The 13,187-nt window shown below is 41.9% G+C and overlaps 1 protein-coding gene across 1 annotated transcript in view; it reads left to right on the top strand.

The window, feature by feature from the left end:
- The window catches only part of ALDH1L2 (aldehyde dehydrogenase 1 family member L2), a 61,903-nt gene that overhangs the window by 12,979 nt on the left and 35,737 nt on the right, over positions 1-13,187 (top strand). The window contains exons 5-10 of the mRNA XM_017895340.1: positions 862-963; positions 2,179-2,268; positions 4,177-4,311; positions 5,512-5,637; positions 6,188-6,279; positions 8,562-8,709. Of these exons, the coding sequence (XP_017750829.1) occupies positions 862-963; positions 2,179-2,268; positions 4,177-4,311; positions 5,512-5,637; positions 6,188-6,279; positions 8,562-8,709 (693 nt within the window). The remainder of the gene's footprint in view (positions 1-861; positions 964-2,178; positions 2,269-4,176; positions 4,312-5,511; positions 5,638-6,187; positions 6,280-8,561; positions 8,710-13,187) is intronic.

Below are 13,187 nucleotides of genomic sequence, written 5' to 3'. Positions count from 1 at the left end.
AAAAAAAAACTTTTTTGGTTTTTTTCGGGTAAAAAAAAAAAAAAAAAAAAAAAAATCCCCAAACATGTATACCATCAAATAAAAATATTGAAATACTTGCCTGTAAAAATATTGAAAGCTTTAGCCAATAATTTTGATGTCATTTAATTTTTTTTCAGAGCTAGTATGAGAGAAGTAGCAAGATTATGTACACTAGTAACCATTGATTTAGGAGATAGGAAAGCAGTGCTTTGCTTGTATCATTTAATGATTAAGAGAGTAGGGCTTTGATGTCAGAAAGACCTAAGCTCAAGTTTCCATTCTACCTCTTCTTTGTTGTATGACCACAGGCAAGTCACTTAGCCTCTGTAGCTTTGGTTTCTTCATCTATGCAGTGTGGATAATACCATCTGACTTGTAGGGCGGTTGTGAAAATTAAGTGACACTATTTGTGTAAAGCATCTGGCCCACGGTAGCTGCTCACAAAATGATCATTACAATCAATATAGCATTCTGTGTGTTCAATGATATTTGCTGAAGCCCAGATTCTAGACCTAGTTATAGCCTAGATGGAGGTGGGTGGAATGAGCTGTAAACTTGGCTCTATTCCCCTGTGGCTATCAGACAGTTTCCTCAGGTATAAAACAGTAATAACAATATCCACCTTGCAGGATTCGTGTTATGTTTTCAAGGGATATTTTACATAAAGTAGCTACCACAATGCTTGTCAGGATAGACCTGAAGAAATGGTAGTTATCATCATACTCTTGACTCTCTGAACAGATTTATAGGTAGTAATTCTGTTATGCAGAAACTTTAGTCAAATAGACTATGCCATTGTTGATCATTGGACTGTAACACAGGTGATGTCTTTGGCCTTAGGTAGAAGCTGTCCAACTCATAGCCGATGGAAAAGCTCCTCGTATTCCCCAGCCAGAAGAAGGGGCAACATATGAAGGTATCCAGAAAAAGGAAAATGCTGAGGTATTTATATCAACTCAATAACACATCTCAGAGTTCATGGCCCTCTACCTTTCAGTAGTTCCCCACGTACTACGATCTTGCCAAAAGGTAAGCCAGCCTGCCCTAGCCCTACCTGTTAGAGTAGATAGGTGGCCAGACATATGCAGGAGAGGGGAGTCCCCTAAAGAAAATAAAGTCTGGGAAGACTCACGTCTGAGAGACCACCCAAAATTTGCATATTAATAGTATCTCTAATGCTGGAGTGGGTGGGCACTTAGTCAAATGTGCACAGAAAAGAGAGGAGATACTATGCAAACAAACAAACAAACAAGCAAATAAAAACCACCCAGAAAGGCCTCTTAAGTCTGCTCAATAATCCTTCACTCTGCAGTTAAAATGTCAAAATAGCACTAGCTACATGCTAATGAAAAGGGCAAAGGGGATATTCCTTAAAAAAAAATGTCATGCTAGGTGTGCTGGGCACAGTGGCTCATGCCTGTATTCCCAGCACTTTGGGAGGCTGAGGCAGGAGGATCACTCGAGGCCAGGCATTCGAGACCAGCCTGGCCAACACAGTGAGACCCCTGTCTCAAAAAACAAAAAACAAAAACCTGGAGCCATAAGTACAGGTTAGGGCAGAGAAAGAAATTCCAAAAAAAAAAAAATACAGATGCAGTAGGTATAGATTTGGCCACTATACAACCTTCCTGTGGTGACGATAGTAAACAACACAGGCATTACGTCATATTCATATCCAAAACCAACCCACACATACACACCAACTAATAATATGGGGGGTCCTGTAAACCTGAGACAAAATCTAGGTGCAGACAAAGCAGAGAGCTAAGACAGACACAAACAAACTAGACAAAAAAAAAAAAAAAAAAGGCAGAGACTTACCAAGGTGGGAACTTCAAAAAAAGTTCAACCTAATAAAAACCCAACATAAAACTCTCCAACAGCTACTGGCCTCCTCCCATCAACAGCCCGCTCTACGTCATCTTTACAAAGCATACTGTCCCTTTAAATAACCCTCTGCTTTTTATTTTCCTTCAATAAAGTCTCTTTTTTATTAAATCAGCCACCTGACAAAATACTCCAAATAAAACTAAGAAGCAAAAATTCCTTTACTTCCCAATAACATATTCGTTTCTGCCTCTGATGACGAGAAGCGTTTTTATTGCCTTTGAGGTTCACAGCCACAGGAGGCTCAGCCTGTGTTTTGTGCCTTCCTAGATTTCTTGGGACCAGTCTGCCGAAGTTTTACATAACTGGATTCGAGGTCATGATAAAGTCCCTGGAGCCTGGACAGAGATAAATGGACAGGTACGTTCTACAGACCACTCCCCCCGCCCCCCTCCCCGATTATTACCTTTGTAAGAGATAGTACAGATAAATCTGGGCTTCCCATGGTTCTTTCTTGGTCATGAGGCAGGTCTGTGATTCACTCTCCCCTTTACTCAGCATGTATTGAGCATTTATTGTGCAGCAGACGCTAAATCCGGTCCCTGATCTCCAGGAGCCTGCAGTTCTATGGGGAGTGCAGAGAATTGAATAAACACTCTCAGTGCAGTACGATAAACGCTATCATGGAGGCTGAGACTCAGGTATATTAGGAAAGGCTTCCTAGAAAAGCTCACTGCTTTGCTCGAACCTTGAGAAGAGTTAACCAGGTTGAGAGCAAGACAAGTAGGTGAAGCCCCAGAGATAAGAGACTCCAGCACCTGGTCAAGGACTTGCAAAAGGAGTTCAGTGAAGCCAGGGTCTGGACTGTGAGGACAGGCATGGGGAGAGCTGAGGCAGGAGAGGCGGGCAGGGGCATGAAGGGTCTTCTATCCATGGGTAATTGACTCAGGCCAGGCTGCCAGGTTTCACCTCTTCCAGGAGGTTTCCTGATCTCACATGCCCAGCCTGGCAGGGTTTGATGGCTCACCTCTGGGTTCCAGCAACACTCTGCCTACCTCTGGTATGGCACATCATATATTGTGAGGGTTTCTTTATTCCCCCCAATACTAGCCTGTGAACTCCTTAGGGGCAAGCCCTTCATGTGATTGTCTTGATAATCTGAGCAGTTAAGCAGGAGTCTGGGTACATATTAAGTGCCAATAAAAATCCATGGGCTCGATGGGTGACCAAGGGAGGGAGTTTAGTGTAATGGTTAAGCGTGCAGGATCTGAAGCCAGAATGCTTCTATGAAAATTTACTGTGTAACCTCGGGCAGGTTTCTTAACCATTGGGTGCCTTGGTTTCCTCATTGTAAAATGGAACTAATGATACTGCCTCCCTTAGGTTACGAGTAACTGTGAAGATTAAATGAGTTGAGCAGCCACGGTGGCTCACAGCTGTAATCCCAGCACTTTGGGAAGTCAAGGTGGAGGATTACCCGAGGTCAGGAGTTCGAGATCAACCTGGCCAACATGACAAAACCCTATCTCTACTAAAAATAGAAAAAAGATAGCTGGGTGTGGTGGCATGTGCCTGTAATCCCAGCTACTTGGGAGCTAAGACAGGAGAATCACTTAATCCCGGGAGGCAGAGATTGCAGTGAGATCACACCACTGCACTCCAGCCTGGGTGACAGAGCGACACTCTGTCTCAAAAGAAAAAAAAAAAGAATTAATACATGTTAACTCATTTAAGTACTTAGCCCTGGGCCTAGAGTATATATTCAATAAACCATTACAGCATAATCATAATAGGCTCCATATATGATAGCTGATCATCCTAGAATTGCAATAAAAACTCAGTCAGCATCAGTGTCTCTTGGTTACTGTCTGGATCCAGTCCTTTTTCCATGAACGGACTCACAAAGCACCCTGTGCTTCTCATCACTTATCACCCTGCACTGTAATAGTCTGGTTACCACTGTGCATTGCCCATCACTGATGCCCACTCCCAACACCTCCCCACCCACCCAAACCCTACCTTCAGGCTGTAAAGGCTGAGAGCTTTTGATCTCATTCACCTTTGTATCAATGCGAATATGTGATAAATGCATATTCATGTCACCTGGCTGTGGGGCATTTTGGACTCTCCAGTGACATATTCACAGACTCTTTCTTGCCTTGTGTCATTTCCATGGATGTTTGAGACAGTTTCTCCCATTGTGGTGTCTCAATTTTATTACAGATGATAATATGAACTTCAGCATTTTTGCAGAGAATGATGCTTGCACATACCGCCATGAACAGCTTTCCTCCTGATTTTACAATCTGTGTTTGATCTCTTTACTAGATGGTCACTTTCTATGGCTCGACATTACTGAACAGCTCTGTGCCTCCTGGAGAACCACTGGAAATTAAAGGTGCCAAGAAGCCTGGTCTTGTTACCAAAAATGGACTTGTTCTTTTTGGTAACGATGGAAAAGCAGTGAGTGTTCAATATGGCTGCCTATGAAATCACCTTTTGATTTTCGTCTATAACCCAAGCTATTAAGGGAATAGCTATCACAAGTTAATCTGGCTTTGCACTGGGACATAGGGAGGCTAGGACATCTGTGCCTCCATTGCTGGCTGGGGAGGAGCTGGCTCTGAGTTCCCTGATGGAGATGAGGTGTCTCAAGATAGACCCCCCAGATCTGCATAGGCTGCCTTGTGTAAAGTGGAGAGAGGAATTCAGTGGGGAGATAAGGATGTGAATCCCTGCTTTCCACTTTCTGGTCTTGGGCAGGATGATTCTTCCCTTTGAGTCTGTTTTGCCATCTATATGACAGAGAGGAGAATCTCATCTGTCTGCCTTCCCAGTGCCAGATTCTGGGAGGATCAAGAGAAATGGATGTGGCCCTCATCAGATGCCCCGTGCCACTGATCCACCAGGCAGGTGCCACCTACACTGCCTATGCTCAGGAGGGTTGGCCTTGGGCCTCAGAGTGCCCTTGCAAAGCTTCCCAATGAAGCGTTCAAAGGCAATTTGTACCTTACAGATATTTTCCAGTTGCTGCAGGATAAATCAGTTAAGACTGTAGGCTTAAGAGTCCCGCTAGTTTGGGGTTCTACTCCCAGCTCTGTTGCTTACTATCTGTGTGGCACTGAGCAAACTACTGAACCTCATTGAGCCTCCCTTTCTGCATCAGTAAAATGGGAATAATAATGGCATCCGCCTCCACTGGCATTTATGAAATTAGGTAAGATCCTTCAGCACATGCATGCATTCATTTTTTAGTATATGTGCTGCCAAAGCAAGCACTTATCCATGCATTCTTGAGCATGGTGCAGAGCGAGTGCTCAGAGGCAGCAGCTGCAGAGTTGCAGCAGCACTAGTGGTGTCTGTTATTTTCACAATAGATTCTAGTTCAAATACCTACATCCCAGTGTCAAATTTACCAGGACTTATTTGCCATTTTGAGATGTACCTATCCCTAGACCTCACTTTTTCCTTTCTGCTGCCATTATTCAAATGCCATTTCAGCCCTTTTACACATAATGGTGAATGCTTTTAATCCATATTTTTGTATTTTTCCAAATAAACTTGCCCTTATATGCATATAATCTATAGGACTCCTCCCGCCAGCCTCACTTTTGTATTGTCTCAATCCTCGATTTTTATGCTTGTTTTGTTGCTATTTTGTAGCTGATGGTGAGAAATCTGCAGTTTGAAGATGGAAAAATGATCCCTGCCTCTCAGTACTTTTCAGCGGGTGAGATGTCAGTGGTAGAACTGACAGCCGAAGAGGTGAAAGTGGCAGAGACTATCAAGGTGAACACATGATGACTTTAGACTTTAATCTTACTGTTACCTTGGAAAACTGAAGCATGTTTGTAACTGGTACTATCAGTCCTCAAAGTAGTGGAATCAGAACTTTATTTCCTCTTTTTTTTTGTATTAGCTGCAAGAGGAAATCAACCTCCAAATTCATGTGCTCAAACACAGTATATACAAACTGATTTTTCACATAAGACATCCAAGGCAGTTCCAGGTTGGCACGGGGGTTAGGGGTGAAGTCATTCAGGAACCAGTTTCTGTTATTTTCAAGGTCTCCCTGGGGGGTGTCTCCATTCCAGACAGCCAGAAGGCCAAAGGAGCATGGAGAATGGTGTGGAGGAGGTTTACATGGGCTAGGACTGGGGTGGTGCAGGTCACTTCCACTGCTGTTCATTGGCTGCATCTAACCTGGAGAGGTGCTGAGAAATGTGGTCCAGCTGTGTGTACAAGATGAAGAGGGAATTGGTTTGGTAAAGAGCTAGCCCAGTCTCTGCCACATTGTTCTACATGGCACTTCCCTCCTAAGAGTTTCCTTTTTGTGTAGGTCATCTGGGCTGGAATTTTAAGCAATGTCCCCATTATTGAAGACTCAACAGACTTCTTTAAATCTGGAGCAAGCTCAATGGATGTTGCCAGGTAAAACCATGACCTTATTGACTCACTAGGGATTCCCTCACTAGAGATTTTGACTTTGGCTTTGACAGTGAAATCCACACACATCCTTTGTTCTGGATGTGATTACCCTATCATACCTATCTATGACACATCTTTTTTTTTTTCTGAGATGGAGTTTCGCTCTTGTTGCCCAGGCTGGAGTGCAATGGTGCGATCTTGGCTCACCGCAACCTCTGCCTCCCGGGTTCAAGCAATTCTGCCTCAGCCTCCCGAGTAGCTGGGATTAAAGGCATGCACCACCAGGCCCAGCTAATTTTGTATTTTTAGTAGAGATGGGGTTTCTCCATGTTGATTAGGCTGGTCTCGAACTCCTGGCCTCAGGTGATCCGCTTGCCTCAGCCTCCCAAAGTGCTGGGATTATAGGTGTGAGCCACCGTGCCCGGCCAACACATCTTTATTCTTTATCTTTTTTGCTGTTATTTCCACGGTCAAGTAGATATATCTACCTATTTATTTCTCTTTGTTGCCAACCAGAAGTTGTTTTCTTTTCTTTTCTTTTCTTTTTTTTTTTTGAGACGGAGTCTCTCTCTGTCGCCCGGGCTGGAGTGCAGTGGCCGGATCTCAGCTCACTGCAAGCTCTGCCTCCCGGGTTTATGCCATTCTCCTGCCTCAGCCTCCCGAGTAGCTGGGACTACACGTGCCCGCCAACTCACCTGGCTAGTTTTTTGTAGTTTTTAGTAGAGACGGGGTTTCACCGTGTTAGCCAGGATGGTCTCGATCTCCTGACCTTGTGATCCACCCGTCTCGGCCTCCCAAAGTGCTGGGATTACAGGCTTGAGCCACCGCGCCCGGCCCAGAAGTTGTTTTCATATCTTCCGTATACCTAAAAAAGCAACCCTTGGAATTGTTTGCCTCTTTTAAAAATTTGTCCTTCCAGTTTCTTAGCTCATTTTCCTCCAATATGACATCATAATTGAGAAGCTCTGGGTGAGAATGCTAACAGGGAATTTCCTATGCAGCCTGATCCAGAATATTATCTGAATAATATGTGTTACCTGATATTAATAATATTACCAGAATAATATCCGATACCTGATATTAATTATGCTTTCCCCTAAATCTTTTTTCTCCTACCCCCACCCCCCTGCAAATTACCCAGTAAGATAGATCTAGAATGAGGGTTATCAGGCTACTTGCAAGGACAATTGTAACCACCCAATAGTCAGAATTTCTCCACAGAGGTTTAGAGCAAGTTGAAAGGGCTGGAGTCCCAGAAAGCCTCTATCGCAAGAAAACAGGACCAGGATCCTACTGGTGCAGCATCTTGCAGAGGTGTTTTTCTTCGAGTAACGCGGATAACAAGACAGCTGGGAGCTCACCAGGGACTGTGCAGTCCCTTAATGGTGGGTACAGAGAATAGAAGCTAAGAGAGGATTAGACCGCAGGCCACATTGTGGTCATTCACTAATTAAACAAGGCAAAAACGTTCCTCCTCTTGACAAAATCCTTCATATTGACAAAGCAATGTTCCTGATGAATATTCTACCTATTCACTCATTTACTTAACAACACTGATTGAACACTTACTACGTGTCAGGAACAGTTTTAGCACTGGAGATACAGTGTAAACTAGACAAGGTCCCTTTATTCATGGAGGTTTTATTCCGGAAATCAAAAACAATCATTTCAAGAGCACGTAGTGTTTTCAAAAGTCAAGAGTTTTGGCTCCTCAAATTATAGATTTCTCAGCTGTGATTCATGAGTTCCCAGAAACTTCTAATTAGCTTAACTAAAGATTTCAATACTATATTATGATGATTATTATTACAGATAGGGCCTCACTCTGTCACCTAGGCTGGAGTGTAGTGGTGTGATCACAGCTCACTTGCATTAGCAGCCTTGCACTCCTGGGGTAGCCATCCTTTCATCTCAGCCTCCCTAGTAGTTGGGATTATAGGCATGAGCCATCACACCTGGCCTCAGTACTGTATTATTATTATTATTATTTTGAGACAGAGTCTTGCTCTGTCGCGAGGCTGGAGTGCAGTGGTACAATCTTGGCTTACTGCAACCTCCGTCTCCCAGGTTCAAGCAATTCTCCTGCTTCAGTCTCCCAAGTAGCTGGAATTACAAGTAAACGCCACCATGCCCAGCTAATTTTGTATTTTAGTAGAGATGGGGTTTCACCACATTGGCCAGGATGGTCTCTATCTCCTGACCTTGTGATCCGCCTGCCTAGGCCTCCCAAAGTGCTGGGATTATAGGCGTGAGCCACCGCACCCGGCCAGTACTGTATTATTAATACTTNTTGAAGAGATCAGACAGAAATGTGGTGGGCTTCAGTTGCAGAATGAAGATATCTATATGGCCACCAAGTTTGAAGACTTTATCCAAAAAGTTGTGAAGAAACTGAGAGGAGAAGATCAAGAGGCAGAGCTGGTTGTAGATTATGTAAGCTTTTCCTCAATGTTATAACCCTAAATCAGTGAGATCCATACACTATGAAAGACTGCTGTGCCTGTTGCCCATTTGTTTTTATATTTATGACCTTTAAAAAACAACAGCTTTACTGAGATTTAATTCAGATGCCATAAAATTCCCTTTTAAAATGTGCATTTTGGGTGTTTTTTAATATATTCACAGGGTTGTGCAACTATTATGTCATCCAATTTTGGAACATTTTCATCATCCCAAAAAGAAGCCCTGCACCCATTGGCAGTCATTCTTTACTCTTTCAAGACTATCTCGTACAAAAAAAGTTCCAAAATTGGATAGCATGATAGTTCCCAGAAAATGCGAATCTCTTTTCTGTCTCTCTGAATTTGCCTCTTTTAGAGATTTCGTATAAATAGAATTATATAACATGTGGCTTTTTGTTTCTGGCTTCTTTCTCTTAGCATAATGTGTTCAAGGTTCATCCATGTTGTATCATCATTTCATTCCTTTTTCTGGCCAAGTAATATTCTATTGTATAAATATACCACAGTTTGTTTACCCATTCATCAGTTGATGTACATTTGGGTTGTTTCTACTTTTTGGCTATTATGAATAATGCTATGAAAAACTCATATAAGTTTTTGCATGAACATATGTTTTCAAGTCTCTTGGGTATGTACCTAAGCGTGGAATTGATGAGTCATATGGTAACTCTATGTTTAACTTTTTTGAGTAACTGCCAAACTGTTTTCCGAAGTGGCTACACCATTATATAATGCCACCAATGTATGAGGGTTTCAACTTCTCCATATCCTCGCCAATATTTACTCTCGTCTGTCTTTTCTCTTTTAGCTGTCCTAGTGGGTGTAAAGTGGGGTCTCACTGTGGTTTTGGTTCGTATTCCCTAGTGACTACTGATGTTGAGCATCTTGTCATATACTTGTTGGCCATTTGAATTTCTTCTTTGGAGAAATGTCTTTTCTTTCAGATCCTTTGCTCATTTTAAAACTGGCTTGTCTTTTTATTGCTGAGTCTTTAGAGTCCTTTGTCTATTTTAGATACAAGATCCTTATCAGATATAAGATTTGCAAATGTTTTCTCTCATTCTGTAGATTTGCTGAAAACTTTGAGTGTCCTTTGACACACAACAGGTTTTAATTTTGATGAAGTCTAGTTTATCTATGTTCTTTTACCACTTATGCTTTCTATATGTCTTGTCTGACACCTTTTTATTCCTCTACTTCTCCTTCACTGCTTTCTTTTGTGTTAAATGTCTAGTATGCCTTTTTAATCCATTATTTTTGTTTTTGTTGTTGTTGTTGTTGTTGTTTTTGAGACGGAGTCTTGCTCTGTCGCCCACGTTAGAGTGCAGTGGTGTGATCTCAGCTCACTGCCAGCTCTACCTCCTGGGTTCACGCCACTCTCCTGCCTCAGCCTCCCAAGTAGCTGGGACTACAGGCACCCGCCACCACACCCGGCTAATTTTTTGTATATTTAGTAGAGACAGGGTTTCACCGTGTTAGCCAGGATGGTCTTGATCTCTTGACCTTGTGATCTGCCCGCTTCGGCCTCCCAAAGTGCTGGGATTACAGGCGTGAGCCAGCATGCCCTGCCTTAATCCCTTATTTTTAATTTTACTAAATTTTAAGCTATTTTCTTAGTGGTTGCCTTGAGGATTATAATTAACATTTTTGCTTAAAACGGTCTAGTTCAGATGAATAACAACTTAATATCAATAGCATAGGAAAGCTTTGCTGTAACATTGTTGTGTACTTCCCTAATTTGTGCCATTATTGTCATATGAATTACATCTTTATATATCATGAGCCCACCAACACAATTTTATAATTACTGCTTTATGAGGTTGTATTTTTAATGATAGAGTTAAAAATATATTTATACCAATGTTGATATTTACCTATGTAGTTACCTTTACCAGTACTCTTTATTTCTTCATGTGTATTCAAGTTAATTGTCCAGTGTCCTTTCATTTCAACTTGAAGGAGTCTTCTCAGTACTTTTTGCAGGCCAGGTATGCTAGCAATCAATTTTCTGTTTTTGTTCATTTGGGAATGTTTTAATTTCTCCTTCATTTCTGAAGGATATTTTATTGGGTATAGAATTTTGGATGGTACTTTTCTTTCTTTTTTTTTTTTTTTTTTGAGGCGGAGTCTCGCTCTGTCGCCCGGACTGGAGTGCAGTGGCCGGATCTCAGCTCACTGCAAGCTCCACCTCCCAGGTTTACGCCATTCTCCTGCCTCAGCCTCCCGAGTAGCTGGGACTACAGGCGCCCGCCACCTCGCCCAGCTAGTTTTGTATTTTAGTAGAGACGGGGTTTCACCGTGTAGGCCAGGATGGTCTCGATCTCCTGACCTCGTGATTCGCCCGTCTCGGCCTCCCAAAGTGCTGGGATTACAGGCTTGAGCCACCGCGCCTGGCCCGATGGTACTTTTCTTTTATCATTTTAAATATTTCATCATATTGCCTTCTGGCCTTCATGGTTTCCGATAAGTCGTTAATTTTATTAAGGACTCTTTTGTATGATGAGTTCCTTATGTCTTGTTGTTTTGGAGATTTTATCTTTGTCTTTTGATTACTTGTTATGATATGTCTAGGTGTGGGGCCTTTGAATTTTCCCATCATAATTTGTTGAGCTTCTCGGATTGTGCATTCTTGAAATGTGCAACTTAATGTTTTTCATAAAATTTAGGAAGTTTTCAGCCATTCTTTCTTCAGATGTTTTTCCTTTTCCTTTCCCTTCTCCTTCTCCTCTCCTTCTGGGATTCCTTTTATGCATGTTAGTATACTTGATGGTGTCTCATAAGTCTCAGAAGCTCTGTTCATTTTTCTTTATTCTTATTCCTTCCTATTGTTCAGGTTTTTATTTACCTGCTTGAATTTGCTATTGGGTCCCTCTAGTGAATTTTTTATTTCAGTTATTGCACTTTTCAACTTCAGCATTTTTTGGTTCTTTTAAAATAATTTTTATCTCTTCATTGATATTCTCTGTTCGGCAAGACATTATTCTCTTACTTTCCTTTAATTCTTTAGACCTGGTTTCCTTTAGTTGTATTGACCTACTGCATATGGTTCTAGCTAGTACCTATGTTAACTACATAATACAAACAAATGTCCATCTTATACTTGTAAATTAGAGAAAATATTCTACAATATGACATTCATCTCTCACAATCTTTACAGTTAAGAAAGTGTCTTTGCTTCTTATTCTTTGAGTATATATGAAAGGAAAGGAGTTGACTTTATATGCTCCTTGCTATCTTGCTTATAAGTAATCAAAAGATTTTGCCTTGATTTATTTTAGTCACGGATAAAGTTAAAAAAAAATATACATGTTCAATGAACATATTTACAAAAGCTTATTGAAAATCTTTCTTTAGCAAATCCAGTGTCTAGGTTTCTCTAGGAATGATTTCTATTAGCTGCTTTTTTCCACCTGTGTATAGGCCATACTTTCCTGTTTCTTTGCACATCTTGTAATCTTTTGTTGACAGGTGGTCATTTAAAAGAATGGAACGTCATAACTCTGGAAAGCAGACTTTCCCCCCATCTCCCTTCACAATGTTTGTTGCTGTTGCTGCTGCTGCTTTGTCGTTGTTGTTCAATGACTTTCTTGATAATTCTCTAAAGTCTGTATTTTTTATTGTTTGCCACCACTGAAGTCTCTTTTCAGTTACCTTAATGGTCAGCTAATAATTGGGCATATATTTTCTTATACACCTTGAGCCAATAAGTCTCCCAGCCTTTGCGAGGGGGCTCTGTTTGTGTGCTGGGATACACCTTCAGTGCTCCAGCAGGCAGTTTACAGCTCTGCCTCAGCCTTCACACTTCCTGCCTGCACAGGGCCTCAAGAGTCATCGAGAGTTAAGAGATAAGGGCCTTCTGAGGTCTTTCCTGGCACGTGCACAAGCCCTGCATGTATATTGGTCTTCTGGATTCCCAGGAATAAGTCAGAGCTTTTCAATGCCTCCAATGGATAGCTCATTCCCAGTTATTCCTCTTAAGTTTTTTGGTCAGCCATTTGTTAGTGGCTGCAGGCAGCTAAAATATTAAATAATTGCCACTGATTATTTTTGACAAATGTCCTAGGAATAGGGATGTTTGTGCATTAACAAGCTCTGAGTCAGATCAAATAAAGACAAGCCCAACCCAGGCATGGTAGCATATGCCTGTAGTCCCAGCTACTCAGGAGGCTGAGGCAGGAGGATCACTTGAGTCCAGGAGTTTGAGGCTGTGATGCACTTCATCACACCTGTGAATAGCCACTACTCTCCAGCCTGGACAACATAGTGAGACTCTGCCTCTAAAGACAGAAAATCTCTGGGAGTGGAGCGTTTCAGGGAGCTGCCAGGCAGGCCAAGTAGTAATAGTTCTTTGGGATGAGGTTTTTGAAGAGCTCCAAACCCATTTCATCCCCACCAGGGGCTACTAGGCTGCTGGTTTTCACAGCTACTATACTTGCAATGATGGTTTTT

Source organism: Rhinopithecus bieti, unplaced genomic scaffold, assembly GCF_001698545.2.
Source record: "Rhinopithecus bieti isolate Rb0 unplaced genomic scaffold, ASM169854v2 scaffold_24306, whole genome shotgun sequence".
Taxonomy (NCBI): Eukaryota; Metazoa; Chordata; class Mammalia; order Primates; family Cercopithecidae; genus Rhinopithecus; species Rhinopithecus bieti.
The sequence above is the reverse complement of the archived record's forward strand: the minus strand, read 5'-3'. Positions and strand labels throughout refer to the sequence as shown.